This window comes from Motacilla alba, chromosome 14, assembly GCF_015832195.1.
Source record: "Motacilla alba alba isolate MOTALB_02 chromosome 14, Motacilla_alba_V1.0_pri, whole genome shotgun sequence".
Taxonomy (NCBI): Eukaryota; Metazoa; Chordata; class Aves; order Passeriformes; family Motacillidae; genus Motacilla; species Motacilla alba.
In genome coordinates this window covers 15,348,270-15,365,970 of record NC_052029.1, presented here as the reverse complement: position 1 = coordinate 15,365,970, position 17,701 = coordinate 15,348,270, and the positions used below count along the sequence as shown (strand labels likewise).

At 57.6% G+C, this 17,701-nt stretch overlaps 1 protein-coding gene across 4 annotated transcripts in view; it reads right to left on the bottom strand.

The window, feature by feature from the left end:
- Positions 1–399: 399 nt before the first annotated feature.
- The window catches only part of SLC9A3R2 (SLC9A3 regulator 2), a 35,503-nt gene continuing 18,201 nt past the window's right edge, over positions 400–17,701 (bottom strand). For 2 of the 4 annotated variants that reach the window (XM_038151096.1, XM_038151098.1), the window contains exons 3-7: positions 10,873–11,052; positions 8,821–8,974; positions 6,764–6,807; positions 5,843–5,905; positions 402–2,916 (exon numbers count right to left, since the gene is read on the bottom strand). In XM_038151096.1, the coding sequence (XP_038007024.1) occupies positions 2,758–2,916; positions 5,843–5,905; positions 6,764–6,807; positions 8,821–8,974; positions 10,873–11,052 (600 nt within the window). In that variant the 3' untranslated portion in view covers positions 402–2,757. Of the gene's footprint in view, positions 2,917–5,842; positions 5,906–6,763; positions 6,808–8,820; positions 8,975–10,872; positions 11,053–17,701 lie in introns of all 4 variants that reach the window. The other 2 variants (XM_038151099.1, XM_038151097.1) reach the window with 2 other exon arrangements.

Here is a 17,701-nt window from a genome sequence, read left to right as displayed (position 1 = left end):
CCTGGAGATCTTTCCCAGCCTTGGTGCTCCTGGGATCCTGAGGTGCAGCTGAAGCCTGCCCAAGGCAGCAGCACAGGAATCACTGCCTGCACGAGTGCCCTCTGACAGGGGCTGGGTGATGCCCAGCAGGGCCAGGAGCTGAGCCAGTGCCACTGTGTGTGCCACAAGGGCTCCAGCAGCCACGGGAGCCAGGCTGTGTCCCCGGGAGCTGACAGAGGGACAGCACCACCCCTGCGTTTTGTTCTTCAAAGAAAGGGCAGTGCTGACTTCATTGTGGAGCTTCAAAGGCGTAATTCCAGCTCCTCTTTGAAGAGGAAGCAAAGTTTACAATGTGCTGGAGGGCTGCAGTTCCGCCCTGGGCTCCCCGAGCAGCTGAGGAAGGAGCAGATAAGTGCTGGGTACATGGCAAACCAAGTTTATTACTGACGTTACAGTGTACATGGTGGCTCTGCAGTGCTGCTGCCAGCCTTAGACTTTATTGATTTTTCTTTTCCAAGTTAAATGTACAGGAACTGAATAATTACTACTGAGCTACAACAAGATGTCAGGAATGCAGTAATGCTTCAACCAGGAGCAGCTTCCTTGGACTAACAGATTAGGATTTGCAATCTCACCAACACGGATTTGCACACCTGATTTCTTTTGATCTACATTCAACACTACACAAGGTTTTTTTCTTCCCCCCCCCCCCCCCTCAACTCCAGCAGTCTGGGGTGAGAAACGGGGCGTTGACACCAGGTCTGTGCTGTGTGATGTGCACCAGAGTGTCCCGGGGCTGCTCTGCCCTGCCCTGCACAGCCCGGGCGCTGCCGGGGTTTGGCGACGCGGGCACGGGAAGCAACGCGACAGCGCGGAAAAGAAGGGCTCCTTCCAAACACCACCCAGACACAGAAGACAGCGTTTTGGGGGGCCAAAAAGACAGCAGGTAGCTTGAAGTGGGATGGGGAAGAGGTGTCTTGTTAATGGCAGGGCCCCGAGGGGAGGCAGCCTCTCCACATCCCCCATCACCCCAGCGTCCTGTCTCGTCACCCACAGCCAAACACCTGCACCAGCTCCTCTCCAAAGACATCATTTTCAACCTGTTCAGCCCATCAACAATCCTAAAAGATAACTTTCATAAAGAGAACTCATCTCCTTCACCCCTGAGGCTCTCCACGCTCTCCTGCCAGCAGCACAAGGCCGCAGGCACCCGCTGCTGCCCAGGGGAGCCAAGCAGCAGTGCTGTGCCAGCCCGCTGCTGAGGAGAGCAGAGGATGGCATAAGGCACCTTTCAGCTCCACAATTGGGAAATCCCTTAGGAAATCCGTGCAGAGCCGTTCCCACATCCCTAGCACGCTGCCCACCCAAGGGCTCTGTCCCTGAGGGGCTGGAGTGAGGCAGGGCACAGCCCCAGCTCCGTGCTCACCCACGGCCAGCTGGCTGCTGCTGTGTGCCCTCAGCTGGGAAAAGGGGCTTTGTGCTCCCAGTCCCTTCCTCAGCAGGGCTGGGATGGCTGCAGGGGCCTGGGAGGGAGCGGGGCAGCCCCAGCTCTGCCCTGGTAGCTCAGCTGTGCTCCCGGGGAGCCTGCAGCTCAGCTGAGTCACCTTCCCTCACTCAGCCAGAGGCAGCAACAAACAGCTTAGATGGACTCGATCTGTAGTGCTTCAAAGATGCACTCTGAGTGCCCAGAGTGGGGCTGTGGAGGAGGCATGGGGTGCTGCCCACCCCATCACACCTGCACCCCAGGGACACCCCACGGCTCCGGAGGATGTCCTTCACACGGTGACACTCCCGGGCTGGGGACACCAAACCCAGCCCAGGGGGGACCTGGAGCAGCCCCACGCCCCGGCACTGAGCCTCAGTGAGAGCTGCATCCCTGTGCTCCCTGCTGGAAGCAGATGTGGGGTCGTCCCCGCCTCCAGGTCCGTCCAAAGGGGTTTTGTGGCATCTCGTGGTTCTCGTCTTCGTGCTCCGTGGGGCAGGACTGGCCCTGCTGCTCCTTCTCCTGCCACATCCACGGCTGCAGGTGGGGACAGCTGTCGGTTTGGGGTTTGCTTTTAAACCCCACCCTCTCCCCTCTGCAGAGCTGCTTGGGGTGAAAAATGGGCTTTTACTGCCTGGGCAGGAGCTGCTGGCCAGGGGGAAGTTCCTAAACTAACTGGAAACACATGGGACTTCATTAAAAAACAAAAAAAAACCCCAACAAAACAAATGTTTTTGCTTCAATAGCAAAGCCAACGAACAATTTCCAGCCACAGTCCATCTTCCCATGGTGGGAGCAGCCAATGCTGGGCACGGGGGGCTGGGGAGGGGGTTCCTGGCACCCCCACCATGAGCCATGAGATGCTTCCACAGGGGCACCGAGCATCCCACGGGGCTCAGTCTGGGACACCCACAAAGCCAAAAGACCCCACATAAAAAGTAAAAAAAGAAGTAACAGAAGCCTAAATGCTGCAGGTAAGAAACAAGAGTTAAAATCCTTCCAGTCCTTTCTCACAGCAACGGGGATGGCAGCCAGAGCCGGGCTCAAGAGCAAGCAAGAAAAGGAGCTTTGGTCACATTTTTCTTATGAGAATCGCTGGTGAGTAACAATAATAATAATAATAATAATAACAACAATAATAATAAAAAATAAAAATAAAAAGGGCTTTAAAATACGCCTCGTAAAAGCAACCAGTGAAGAGCAGAGCACAAAGCATCTCACGTGGACACCGACGGACAGGGCGTAGGCACCTCAGAAACGTCCGAGCTGGGCGGGAGGGGAGCAGCCAGCGGGGCTCAGAAATTGCTGAAAATCTCCCGTTTCTTGTTCCAGTCCATCTGCGGCGCTCGCTTCTTCACACGCTTGGCCCTCACCTTCTCCTTGGCCTCGGCGGCCGTGGGGCTCAGGCTCAGCCCGCTCTCCTCAAACGGGTCCTTCTTGTCCGTGTCACCGTCCTGGGGGAGGGACAGAGCTGCCAGCGCTGCAGCGCCCACCGGGGCCCCCCGGGGCATCCCCCAGGCTGGACCCCACCAGGATCACCAGCTGTGCCTCGTCCCTGGAGCCCCACGTGCCACAGAGGAAAGCAAGGCACATCCTCCCCAGAATATTTCTGGGGTTCACGTTCTCTGAGCCTCAGAGAAGGAAAACACAAGTCTTATCATTTACTGTGCCCGTGTTTGTGCCAAAGCAGAACGCAACACGGAGGTTGTTTACCCAGAGTGAGGGGTTTTGTTTCCTTGGCCTGTCAGGGCCAGGTGTGTGTGTGTGTGTGGCAGGACAGCCACGAGACTCTGGGCAGTGTGTGCAGGGTTGAGTGCTTGGCAGGCTCAGGTTTAGATGGACAGAATAATACAGGATAATAAAGTAATTAATTAGCCTTCTGCTATCAGTGGAGTCAGGTGCATCATTGTCTCCCCTCGTCGGGTTTGGTAACTTTGATAATAATCGTATTAATCATGACACCTTTCAATATGTGCAGAGATTAATTATTAAGGCCATTAAAAGAGTATTTTTGGTCGAAAGGAAAGGGGGAGATGTTGGAATGCTGGGGGACACAAGACAGATGATGGACTTTGGACCTGGCTAACGTAAGAGATTTGACAACAGGATGCCTTGGCAAAAGCAAACGGAGCTTTGAAAATTACACCTAGACTGCAAGAAGATTTAATCAGACAGATTAATCAACAGGAAAAAGAAAATCCCATTAAACTCTGCAAGTAAGAGATGTCACTCTATGCATGAGTTTGTGCGTGTGATTTTAACCTAATCATTGCAGTACACACTACTAGTCCCCCTGAAACAGTAAATAAGTGTTTGCATCCCACAATAAAACCAGATTCTGATCACCGAGTCAGCCTCCCCGCCTCTCTCCATCGCCAGGGACATCAACACCATGCCCACCTTGTCACCAGCCCAGAGCCACCCCCAGCTGCTCCTCTGGGGACTCCACCACTCCCTGGGCACCTCCAGTGCTCAGCAACCCCTCCCGGGAAGGATTTCCTCCAGCCTGCACAGCAAGCAAACGCTCTGGGAGGTTTTTCTAGGTCCAAGCCCCTTCCCTGTGCCGTGCCCACGGCTTCCCTGGCAGCAGCATCCCTGTGCCCACGGAGCTGATGGCAGCACTGCATTTTGTGGGGGTGCTCCTCCTGCCTGGAGCCGTGGGGCTGCACGGCTGGAAGTGGAGAAGCAGGACTGGAGGAGCTGCACTGGTGCCAGCTGTGGGTACACTCACAGCAGGGATTACAGACCAACAGGAAAGAAACAAAAAGGGAACAGTAATTCAGAGTATGATAAGCACTGGATAAATACTTCATGTTATAAGGAGTGCTAGTGATGTAGTTAAAAAAATTTGCTCTGACAGGTGCCTCGATGGTGAGACAGATTGCCATTCAAGTTACAGTGCTGTGGATGGGAGCAGCAGTCATAGTTCTTAAGTCTCTCTGTTTCTTCTAACTCAAGGTGCAATGTGTTGTAAGAGGTACCACTTTTCACTTGGGACATACAGTGTGAGGTCCAGAGCTTGACTGTTCATCTTTAATGACTTAATGACACTTTTCATAAAAAGAAAGGTGTCAAGTGAAAAGTTCAAGCCAAATTCCAAAATTTGAAATATGTCTTATTTTTAATGACCTGTAACTCTGGTTCTAGGGAAGCCTTGCAGGGCTGTCCTGCTGGCACTGCTGCCCCACCAGCATGCCCAGCTCCGGAACAGGGTGCCCAGCCCCTGCTGATAACCGTGGGCAGGGCCTTCCATCAGCACTGAGATAACAGCACCAAACCACACCGAGCCCAGCTGAGCCCCCAGGGACTTTGCCTTCTTGCCAGGACAGCCCTGAACAGCCCCAGGGTGCCTCCGTGGCAGGAGGGCTCCAGCACAGCCCCTTCTCCAACTCCTCCACCCCAGGGGCTTGTGGAGCAGTGACCCTGCAGCAGCCCAAGGGTGGCTCATGGGGGACAACACAAGGCTCCCCCACAGGACAGGACACGGGCTGCACCTCCCAGGGCAGGTGTTGCATCAGGACATGCATTATTCAGGCTCGCAGGGAAACTGGCAGGTTGCAGGCGCTTGGCACAGCTGGTGCCCGAGAGGCTCTGGGGCTGGGGGTGCTCAGAGAGGCCACCTGAGCGCTTGGGGCTGGCACATCCCTGCTCCCAAGTGTCCTGGGGGCAGGGGACAGCGTGGCAGAGACCCCACGGGGCACCTGCATGGAGGCTTTGCTCTATTTATAGCAGAGCCTTGTGCCAAAGATAAATTTTTGAGCGCTTAGCAAATCCCCACTTCTTATTATAAGAGAAAAAAACCCCTGCTGAATTATTAACGCCTGAGAATGCAAATCGATGCCTTTTGTTGACTTTTGGTTGCCACTTCACCTTGCCCAACAAGTTTTGCCCCTTTCCAGTGCTGAGCCACACCACAGAAAGCCCTTCAGCCCAGCCTGCCACCAAAACCAGCTCCTCCCCTCCTTTAAACACTGTGATAATTCACTGTGCTCCAAACTAAAAATAAAAAATAAAAAATTGGCTTTTTAAAAATTTTCCCCTGTCCTGCTAGCAGGTCTGGAGCCTCACAGCTGTGTTCCTCACGGGTTCCCAGCCTCGCTGTAGCCCATCAGTGTAATTACACCCCAGATCCCAAATCCTGCAGACATCCCTGCACCTCCCACCTCCCAAACTATCCAAGAACTGCCCAAGGAGCTGCCAGCGAGCCCCCACAGTGCAAGGCACGAGAGGAAGGCCTGTGTTTTGGCTGCTGGGTGGGTACAGGTGATAAACTTGAGAGATAAACTGAAACCTCGTCCCTACACAGCACTGTGGGGCAGGGCTGCACCCGCAGCAGGGTGTAGAGGGCACAGGAGGTGTTTGTTTGTCTGGGGTTTTTACCTCGGATTCCTTCCCAGGGCTCTGCAGGTCGCTGTGAGATGAAGACGTGGATCCTCCGTTCAGCTGGAGGAAAGGAAAACGTCAGTCTGGGCTGATGAGTTAGACACAACAAAGCCCAGGGCTGGGATGGGGATGGGGAGGGGATGCTCTGCTGAGGGACCCTGCACACAGGGCTGTAGCGTTTGGCCCGGGGTTTGGAGCTGATCTGATGAGCTCTCAACACCCCAGCGTTACACCCCAGAACAGCTCAGCATTCTCTGGGAGGCATGAAAGGAGCAGGAGGCTGATGTGACAGCGGCAGGAACAAAAAAGGTTTAATAAAGGCAAAATAACAAACTCAAACCGAGCACAGGTGCCACAGGCTTGTGCTCCTGGTAAAGACACCTCACAAAAGCCATTTGGTTTTTTTGTTCTGTCCTTTTCTACTCAATGGCCCAGGCGGGACCTTTGGGCTCATGGCCAATGAGCTGTCCCCAAACTTGAGGTGAAGCCCCCAAGGTCCTATCAGTGATTTTTCTGCCTTATCACTGGGAGAAAGTTCTGGGCTCTTTCCTTTTTAGGGGACAGAGGCAAGTTCTGTCCCTCTGTCCATTGGGGGCACATTCCTGCACAGGGCAGCCCCTGGGACCCCAGCAGAGCTCCCCAGGCAGAGCCTGCTCCATCCTGCCACAGCTGGGACACTGCACCTCCTCCTCCTCTCTCCTGGGATTAAACGGGACTGAAACTGGCCTTGATCAACCCCTAAATTAAAGCCGCAGAGGGCAGTAATTAAAAGCAGGCAGCAGTAGAGCTGAGCTAATTGAGCCTTGGGGACTCGAGCATCCAGGCTCACCTGGCACAGGGAGGCAGGGACAGACCCTGGTCCCTCCTGCTCGCCCCAACCCCGAGGCTGCTGCCTGTCCGGGGCAGGTGAGCACTCACCTGAGTCTGTGCAGATCCGTTTGTCATGGGCTGGGGCAGCACACCTGCACAGGCAAACACAGAGCACGCAGTGAGCACCCGCAGCGGGGCCTGTGCCTCAGAGCATCACCTGCCAGCCCGCTCCCTCCTGCTCCCTGCCACCCCACCAGCTCCTCCTGTCCCTTCACCCTGTCTGGGCTGCTTCCCAGCCCACACAGCCCTCTCCCTGCGCCCTTCTAGAACCACATCCCAGATCCCCTCAATTCACTCCACCCTTTTGATCAGAGGAAAACACCTGCCAGGAAGAGGAGTAACCTCCTTCTAGAGCCACTATCCTGCTCCCCCCCCCTTTTTTTTACCTTTCTTTTTTTTTATAAGTTCTTTAATCAAAAATCTTAAAAGTCAGCTCAAAAATCTCCATCAAAATCCCCATCACGGTGCTGTCACAGCAGTGCCTGGCACACAACCTGCTCTCCAGGCCCTCTGGAATTTTATTTTTTTTTGCTCACTTCCAATGATTTACTCCAACAAAAGCCCACACAACGGCAAATCTCATGCATTTAAGCTGCCAGTCACCACGATCAAGTCATTGCCCCAGGCAGTACCGTGCCTCACTGTCCCAGACTCACAGATGTGTTAATTGGGACACGATTAATAACTGAATCGTGGCAAGCATGGATGCTTTCCCTGGGGACTGCTTGGGGGCTGCATCCCTGCAGACTGCAGGGATTTCTGGGGCAAAGCAGAAAAACAAACCTAAAGTGTGATTTTGAGAGCGTGCTGGTGCAAAAGCCTCCGTGTGGCTTTGGGATCCTTAAATATTTTATTGCAGTGAATGCTGGACTGGTGCTTAGAGCAGGATAAGCTCTGAGCAAGGAGCACCAGAAGAGTCAGCTCACACAGATGTTTACGTCTCTGGTATCATAAGTAGCTAAATTTTAAATTATTTAAACGAAAAACAAGCTTTAGATGACAAGGAATAGAAAAATGGGGCTGGACTTCAAAACCAAATTAGCCATATCTAGAAACACTTAATCTAAATATCTAGAATATCTAAATATGTAATATCTAAATATCTAGAATATCTAAATATTTAACATCTAAATATCTAGAATATCTAAATATCTAGAAAATCTAGTAATCTGAAAGCCTCTCATTTGGTTAAAGGTTCAGGTGCTCAGGGAGAGCTGCGAGGCTTGGGAGGTGTCAGTCTGAGGGCAAAGCAGCTCAGTTCAAGAGGGCAATGATTCTTTCCTCTCACCCAGCACACAGCAGAATTTGCCAGAGCCCTTTGTCACCTGGCAGGTGCCAAACTGCTGCTCCCTGCTGAGCGCAGGGCCTGGAGCCCCCAGCCTCCCTCCCCAGGGCTCCGTCCCCTCCTGGAACAAGGGCTCCTTTATGGCAGTGCCCCGCTCCTCCCGGGAGCATCTGACACCCTGCGGCTCCCCAGCAGCGCCTGACCCATTTCTGGGGACAAATCTGCCCATTGAGCACCCCGGCAGCCAGATAAGGAGCAGCTGTGTGGGAAACAGAGCTGCCCATTGAGCAGGGCACGGCCAGGCTGGCAGCCGTGTCCCCTCCCGAGCAGGACAGGCTGGGCACTGGATGAGCAGCTTTCCCTGCCAGGTTTCAGAGCCAGGAGAACATTTCCTGCCCCGGCCACGCCGTGATCAGCCGCCGTGGAGCCCTTCCCTCTGCTCAGGGACTCTCCAGGCGCCCGCGGGCTCCTCCACTGGAGCAAAGAGCAGCCAGGGCATCACAGGATCGTGGAGAGACTGGGCTGGAAGGGAGATTAAAGCTCGGGCAGGGACACCTTCCACTGGAACAGCCCTGTCCAGCCTGGCTTTGAAGGGTCCCCCCAAGCCCCACCACACCTCAGTCCCTCGGTGGCAGCGAGTTCCAGAGCTCATTACTCACCGTGCAAAAGCAGCAAAGTGGTTTTTGGCGGCGGGAGGGTGTATTCTCACCGTTTATAAATAGCTGGGTGGTGCTCAGGAAACCACTGAGGGATGAGGCAGGAGGGAAACGCGGCTCCCCAGATCCCAGCCGTGAGTCACCCTGGCAAAGGAAGGTCTCACCTTTGCTGTGCTCCTCCGTGGGGGTCACCCCCAGCTTCTTGAAGTGCTCGTCTGTCTCGGGGTCCACCACCAGGAGCCTGGCTTCGCTGTCCCTGGCTTTGATGTGGGACACCACCTCCGAGTGCCGCAGCCCCTCCACGTTTATCCCGTTCACCTGCACGCAGAGGAACCATCACAACCCCAAGCCAGCCCACAGGGGCTGCTCCTGCCTCCCAGACCCCCTCCTCCCCTAAGGGGTGGCGTTTTCCTGTCTTTATTCCTGCTGGGATGACAGGAAGGCTACAGGCTTTTTCCTTCCCCCTCTCCCAATCCCCCCCAGAGCATCCTCTGTGTTTCCTCACGCCTCTGGCTGCACCCCAAACACATCCACGGGCAGCCACAGAGCCAGGCTCCCCCCAAAACCCCCTGCCTGCCCTCTCTGGTGCTGCCTTCCCCCTGGACGTGCCCCAAATCTCAGGTTCCCCATGGGCACGGTGGGCTGGGTGCACCCCCGTGTCCTGTGGCATCACCGTGCCATCCTCCATCCCTCCACGAGCGAAACCTGAGATTTTTTGTGCCCCTATGGGCGAGTCCCCGTGCCTGGGGCAGGGATTCATCCCTCCCTGCCCTGCGTGCGAGCCGGGACCTCCAGGGAACGCGATCCCGATTGTTCCCGCAGCGAGGGGACAATGGTGACTCGGGACATTGTTCGGTGGCAATGAATCACCCTTTGTCCCACCGGGAAGGGCCCAACAGCCTCGGCACGACCCGGTGCTCCTCCTCACCCGAAGGGAGGAGCAGAGCCTGAGCTGCACTCCCTGGGATCCCCTTCGCAGGGAAGCAGGCTCCCCTGCTCCTCGGGGCACAGCTGCGAGGGCTGGCAGGAGGAGAGACCCCTTCCAGGCTCTGCCCCTCACTGCAGGCGCTGCCAGCCTCAGCTGCCAGCTCCCAGCCCCGCTCCATCCCTGTCCTGCCACTCCAGCTCACCCCAATCCATGCCCAGGGCTGCTCTCCCCCCACCCTGGCACAGGCTTGGGGGGCATCAAATATTTATCCCAGCCCCAAAGAGCAGGCAGGGAGGGGATCGGGTTTCTGAGCTCGCCAGCTCACCCCGAGCTGCTTTGTGTGTGCCAGGCCCTGGGCCAAGCCCATCAATAAATAACACGACCCCTGGATGTGACACCAGCCAGGCGCTGCCACCCGTGCCCCGCGCCCGGCCCGGCCCCACGCTGCTCCCAGCATTAAACTTTCACTGCTGGGGAGAGGCAGCAGCTCCCCTGGCCGGGGAATCATTCTTCGTGGGCCTGGAAAGCAGGAGAGGGCTCTGTTCTCAGGATTTTCCCAGCTCAAGCTCCTCCAGGGCTGCAAACCCCACTCCTGCTCTGAGCCGGCAGCGAGGGTCACAGCTCGGTCCCTGTGGGGTGGTTTTGGGGGTTCAGCCTCCTGGGGAACAGCCCAAGCAGGGGGTACCCATGTGCTGTGTCTGCCCCTCTGCCCGGACAGGCAGCTCTGGATGGGGGAACCTCCTTCTCCAGGAACAGCACAACCCACAAGCCAGAGAGAGGGCAACTCCCAGCCCCATCTTGGGCAAAAGGGGCTGTCCAGCACGTGGTAACCAGCAAGACGCTTCCAAGAACACTTTCCCCCCCATCTTTCATCATTTTGTGTCTTGAAATCCCTGCGAAGCCTCTCCCCCTGTTTTTCCAGGCATTTCCTGGCAGGGCATCAGCTCAGCTGGGCAGCACCAGGCTGGCCTGATGCCCACAGTCACCTGCCCAGCCCTCCCTGCTGCCAGCCAGAGCCAGCGCAGCGCCTTGGGGACACGGGTGGCCTTGGCAGGGCTGGGGGAACGGCAGGACACAGCAGCCTTGGAGGGCTTTTCCAGCCTAAAAACAACTCCAGGTTTCTCCTCTGCAGCATTCTCCCAAATGCCCGCCCGGCAGGAGGGGAGGCAGCCAGAGCCGGAGCGGCGCCGCCAGGGGAGCCGGGGGGATCAGAGGGGTGAGGTGACGGGCTGGGGGGTGTCCCGGCTCGCCCAGGGTCCCGGCCGTGCTGCTGGCCCCCCGTTGTTACCTCCACCAGGCGGTCCTGGGGCCGCAGCCCTGCCCGGGCTGCCGGCGAGTCGGGATCCACGGAGCGGATGAACTGCCCCGGCCGCGACTTCTCGCTGTGCAGGTTGAAGCCGTAGCCATTGGGGCCTTTCTTCAGGTGGCACAGGCGTGGGCACAGCTCCTTCTGGCCGTTTAGGTCCTGCTTCATGGAGGAGAGGGTGGGGAGAAGAGGCGCGGGGGTTAATTGATGGCTTTGGGGGGGCTCCCAGGCAGATGTGACTGAACACAGCCCCGAGGAAGCGCCCTATCTGCTCCCCGTCCTCAGCGTGGGGACAGCTTAACAAATGGATTTCCTCTCATTGAGTCTATTTTCGAAACCCAATTGTCCAAAACCACTCCAGAAAAATGAAAACAAAACAAAAAATGCATTTCCTTCAGCGGGAGTGGCTCAGATTAATCCACCCATAGGCTGGGAGCCCCCCGGCAGCGGCCGAGCCCCAGCCCCGGGCAGGGAGGAACCCAGGCCCAGTTGTGCTTTGCCCAGGCCCACCCAGACCTGGGATTAACCTCAGGCAGGTATTTAAGGCAGTGCCACACCCTTGGGCTCAGTGACCCACTGGTGACACCCCGTCCCAGCGAGGAGGCGCTGGGGTGATGAACCCGAACGTCCAAGAGCTCCCTGCAGCTGGGGAAGGCTGAGCTGGGCAGGATGAACAGCACGGGGGCACAGGAGGAGTTCAGTGCTTCTCCTCATGCCATGGAAAATGATTTACAGCTCCTCAGAGCAGCCAGGGAGCAACAAATCCTGGTTTTCTCCAGGTCTTCAGGACCCACTGCGCTCCCACGGGCAGCCCTGGCTGGTGGCACAGCACCACATCCCTGCAAAAGGCACCTCAGAGATTCAGGGTGCTCATTTTCACCCAGGCTTTGAGGAAAACATCCCCCCCGGATGAGTTTTAACCTCCCCTCAGCAGGAGCACCACTGCTCCCTGCCTGCCCACGGAGAGGATTTGTCTGGGATCGCATTCACAGGGAAACCTCTCACAGCCCTTCCCTCCAAATTAAAAACCCAGGCAGCAATTTCCCCCTCCTCCCTCCCTTGGCTGAGAGGCACCACGAAACACCAAACCTCCCAACTCCTTCACCCCCTCAAGGAGGGATTTTACAGAGGAGAACAGAGTGGGGACACACAGAGTGATCTAGCAGGGATCCCCGTGCTGGGGGGGTGGAATTTGCAGAGAATTCCAGATGGGGTGGAAGAGACCTTAAAGATCACCTTGTTCCAGTCCCCTGCCATGGCAGGGACACCTCCCACCGTGCCAGGCTGCTCCCAGCCCTGTCCAGGGACACCGCCAGGGATCCAGGGCTGCTCTGGGCAATTCTGGCTGTGGCTGCAGTGCCAGGGGGACAGACGTGGCCCAGGGCTCAGCCCCAGCCTGACCACTCAGCCCCAGCACCCAGGAGGAGCCAGGGCTGCAAAATGACCAGCATGACACACAGAGTGGCTCAGGGGGGAAGGAACCACTGAAGGTAATCCAAGCCCAACCTCCCCGCTCAAGCAGAATTCCCCAGAGCCCATCACTGAGGATTGAGTCTTTCCTCTGGCACAGGAGGGGCACCTTAACCACCAAACCCCTCAGAAACTGCTCTCACACAAGGGTCACCACCAGCAGTGCCCACCAGAGGCACGGGGGCACACTCAAAACCGCTCCTGAATTTCACAGAGATCCCCTCAGCAAATGAGTTCTTTGTTAAAAACCTGGTGGTGTTGACATCCCAACCCCAGATGGGTTCATAAAGGGGAAGAACTGTTCTATCAGTGAGCAGCCCCAAGGCCCTCCTCTACCTGCTCACACCCTGGGCAGCCCTGCAGCCCATCCTCTCCCCGTGCTGGTTTAACCCTGCTGCAGTTTCCCATGGCCCCAGAGCAGCCAGCTCACCCTAGCTGCAAACATTTCCAGCCTGGAGCCCTTCAAGCACTGAGGAAAACAGGAAATGATTCAAGAGTGACCTTAAAGGACACACAGGGCTCTGTGTGCAGGACAAGGGGAGTGCCTCTGGGGTCACCAAAGTGCAGCTGGGATCACCAGAATCCACCTGGGATCACCTATCTGGGTTTTAAAAGGACCCTTTAAAGCCATTTTCTCATGCTCCATCCCTACAGGGTCAGAGCTCCTGCAGCAGTGTGAAAACACAGAGAAATCACTGAGAATCACCCCAAAATCTGTGCTGGATCCCGTGGGGACAGCCTGGCAGGGTCAGTCCCTCCTGCTCCAGGGCATCCCCTGGGATCAGCAGTGAAATCAGATTACTCACTGAACAAACCCCAGAGGGAAAAGCTCCCTGCAGGACGGCCTGGCTGGGAGCTGCTGGCTTGTGCCACGTCCAGCGTGGGCTGGTGCTGCTCCCACTGCACAGGCTTGAATTTAAGGCCCTTAACTGGAACGAATCCAAGACGTTTATTTTTAAATACATCCACATAAAAAAATAATCCCAATTCAGCATCTGTTCTGGGCAGAAATCCTCGGGGGAAACTGCTTATCCTCCCGCAGAGATGATCCAGGGCTTTTGCTGGGCTCTTAAACCTCCCAGTAACGCAATCCTCGGCTGCTGGAAAAAACAGCTTTTGGAGCTGAGCTCTGCAAAGCCCCTCGGTGGGATTAAGCAGAGGCTGACAGTCCCCTCAGCCCTGCTCACACCCCCAGGACTCAGAGCCCTGCCTCTCCTGCCAGCTCCTCTCTTTATTTTCCCTTTGACCCGTGCCAGCGTTTCCCTGTGTTCTGGGAAGATATTTCCCGAGCCCCCGGGGGGATTTGGCCTTTGTGAAGCCCAAGTTCCCCTGGAAGAGCAGTTATGGGGGCTTCCCAGGCTCTGCCTGCAAAGGGCTCTCACACGCCAGCCTGGATTGAGTTACATCCACACGCATGCTGCAAAGCAGCAAAATTCAACTCCGTTTTTTTGTGTCTCAGAAAGCCAAAAATTGCCCACACACGCCAAAAAAAAATTGCAAAATGAAGATTTATTTTTTTTTTTCCCCCTCACCAGGAATCCAGGCACTTCCAGTGGCCGCTGGTTTGATGAGCTGGATCAAGCAGGGCACGCTCCATCCCTGCTGTAGCATGGGCAGCAATGTCTGTGCTGCCTGCACATGAGCTGCACTCACTCCCCAGCCCTGCAGCTGCAGCCCGGGGCAAGGCAAAGCTGCTGCATTTTCCAAGGAAAAGGTCTCGGAAGCACAGCTCCGTTTCAAACGCACAAACAAGGCATTAAATAACAATGAAACGCTCCCAGTAAAATTAAAAAAAACCTGATTGGGTGTTGCCAGCTCTCACAATCTCATGGCAACTCTTTGCAGCATCTGATTTTTGATTTCCCTTGGAGCTTGCAGCGCTGCTGATGGGAACTGGGGTCCCTCAGGGCCAGCCCTGGCTCACGGGGTCACCCTGGGCGCTCCAGAGCCAAGCCCCAGCTGCCTGGGGCTCCCCAGAGGTGCCCCCTGGCCCGTGGGGTGCCCCAGCCCTGCCTCTGTGCCACTCTGTGCCACCCCTGCAGTGACCAGGGCCGTTCCCGTTTCGGGGCTGCTGTCACAAATGCCACCAGCTCTGATTAACGAGGGTTTCCACACCGTTAATTAGCAGCCTCCAGGAGAGCAGAACCCACTGCCAGAAGCACCAAAAGGAGCCAAACTCCCCTCCTGGGTTTTGAGGGGCAGCAGAGCACCCCCCCAAACTCCCTTACCCGACCAAACCCACCCGCCCCTACAAAAACCCAGCTCAACACCACCTGCCACCAGTGCCAGAGACCCTCTAGCTGCCACTGCTGAGCCACAGCCCAGGACAGGGGTATCCCCTGCTCCCCACAGCCCGCTGTCACCACTGTCCCCAAGGACAGGCACTCACAAAACCAACCTGCACCTTCACAGCACCCCCACCTGACCCCGAGCAGGGACAAAAAGGACATTTCAGAAGCTGCAGGAACACCCAAGGGGTCTCCACAGCTCCCACACTGTCCCCAGCCCCTCTGCCCCACCAGCTCCTGCCCACAAGGGGCTGAAACGCCTTGGAAGCCACTCAGGGATTCCAGGAGTAAAATAATATTCCACGGCAGCGCCAGCGTGGGCACTGGGTGCTCCAGGAGAGGAGAAGAGGAGGAGAAGAGGAGGACACAGACACACACAGAGCTACTCTAGAGGCCGAGGCCAGCTTGGTACCATGCCCTGGGTCCTGGTGGCTCCTGCAGCGCCTCGGCCACGATGTCACCGAGCCCTGAGGCTCACCCCAAACCCCCTCCCGGGCGGGTGGCACGCTCTGGGCCGGGCTGGGAGGGCAGGCTGTCCCTCGGGGTGTCCCTCGGGGTGTCCCTCGGGGTGTCCCAGGAGCTCCAGCCCTGCTGGAGTGGGGATTTGCTGGACCGAGCTCATCTCCTGGGCGTGCCTCCCACCAGCACCGGGATCAGGGCTCGGCCCTAATCGGCTCAGTCCTGCCCGGGAGCTCCTCAGTGCCCCCCGTGCCCACCCCAGGGGCTCTGCCAGCAGGCTGAGGTCACCCTGCTGGGAATGCAGCACTCCAGGGTCCCCCAGGACGGGTCAAAGCTTTCCATCCCTGCTTGGCAGCGCTGGAGAAAACCCAGGCAGGAGCATTCCTGCCTCACTGCCATTGCTGGCATACTTTCAGTCAGCAGCCGCGGTGTTTCCTCTCCCTCTGCTGTGGTTTGGGGCAGAAAATGGTTCCTCTGCTCCCTCCAAAACCACCCTCAGCAGCAGAACCCACCGGGGCTGGGGGACACCGGGCTCCTGCCCTGCCCTGGGGACACCTGGGGACATGGAGATGGCCTGAGGGGACAGAGAGCACTGCTCAGAGCCCTGGTGTCCATTCCCACCTCCAGCCGGGGCTTCGTGCCCTGCACGGTGGGTCCTGCAGGGCAGCAGCCCTGGGGATGCAGGGCAGGGGATGCGCAGCCACCCTCAGGGCTGCGGGGCAGAGATGCAGCAGGATTGCTGCTGGGCAGAGATGCAGCAGGATTGCTGCGGGGCAGAAATGCAGCAGGATTGCTGTGGGGCACAAATGCAGCAGGATTGCTGTGGGGCAGAGGTGCAGCAGGATTGCTGCTGGGCAGAGGTGCAGCAAGATTGCTGTGGGGCACAAATGCAGCAGGATTGCTGCGGGGCAGAGGTGCAGCAGGATTGCTGCTGGGCAGAAGTGCAGCAGGATTGCTGCTGGGCAGAAGTGCAGCAGGATTGCTGCTGGGCAGAGATGCAGCAGGATTGCTGCGGGGCAGAGATGCAGCAGGATTGCTGCAGGGCAGAAATGCAGCAGGATTGCTGCAGGGCAGAAATGCAGCAGGATTGCTGCGGGGCAGAAATGCAGCAGGATTGCTGCGGGGCAGAAATGCAGCAGGATTGCTGCGGGGCACAAATGCAGCAGGATTGCTGCGGGGCAGAAATGCAGCAGGATTGCTGCGGGGCAGAAATGCAGCAGGATTGCTGCGGGGCAGAAATGCAGCAGGGTTGCTGCGGGGCAGAAATGCAGCAGGATCGCTGCGGGGCAGAAGTGCAGCAGGATCGCTGCGGGGCAGAGATGCAGCAGGATTGCTGCTGAGCAGAAATGCAGCAGGATTGCTGCGGGGCAGAGGTGCAGCAGGATTGCTGCTGGGCAGAAGTGCAGCAGGATTGCTGCGGGGCAGAAATGCAGCAGGATCGCTGCGGGGCAGAAGTGCAGCAGGATTGCTGCGGGGCAGAGGTGCAGCAGGATTGCTGCGGGGCAGAGGTGCAGCAGGATTGCTGCGGGGCAGAGGTGCAGCAGGATTGCTGCGGGGCAGAAGTGCAGCAGGATTGCTGCCTCCACTCTCCCGCTGCTCAGCGGGGCTGGGCTCCCTCCCCCTTCCCCAGGAAGGACTCAAGCTTTCCCATGAAAGCAGCACCACAAAGGGGGCCCTGCAGCCCCCAGGGCACCTCGGTGACACCTGGAGAGGGGACAGCAAACACCCATGGAGCCCCAAAGCCACCCAGAGGGGACAGCAAATGGCAAAGGAGCCTCAAAGCCACCCAGAGGGGACAGCAAATGGCAAAGGAGCCTCAGAGCCACCCAGGGGGACAGAAAATGGCAAAGGAGCCCCAAAGCCACCCAGAGGGGACAGAAACACCAAAGGAGCCTCAAAGCCACCCAGAGGGGACAGCAAATGGCAAAGGAGCCTCAAAGCCACCCAGGGGGGACAGAAAATGGCAAAGGAGCCTCAGAGCCACCCGGAGAGAGGGGCTGAGGCTGGGGGGAGGCAGAGCACCCTCGGGTCTGCACCGTGGGGAGAGGACACAGCAGCTGTCCCCCATCCCCGGGGCTGCCAAAGCACAGCCAGGATGCTCTGGGGGCTTCCCAAAGCCTGGCTGGTGCTCGGATCCAGGCTGGGATGCTGCAGGCCCCCCGACACTGCTGGGAGGGCTCGGGGCTCCCTCCATCCCTCCCTCCTGTCCTGCTGGGAGGGCTCAGGGCTCATTCCATCCCTCCCTCCTGTCCTGCTGGGAGGGCTCAGGGCTCGTTCCATCCCTCCCTCCATCCCTCCCTCCCTCCCTGCTGGTCTCCCCCAGCCCCATCCCCCGGCTGCAGTCAGAGTGAGCGGGCTCAAGCTCCAGATGTTGGTGAAATGCTATAAATTACAGAGGGGGAGGGGAGACGGGGCTGGTGGGACGCCAGGCCCACCAAACACAAGCAGATGTTCCTCCCCTTCCTGCAGGGCCAGAGCTGGGACTGGGCAGGGAGGCGGCAGCTCCAGCATCCAGAGACCCCCCCAGGCAGAGGTTCGGCACCAGCCAGGAATGAATCCCGGGGCAGGAGCAGAAAATGGGAATGAATCCTGGG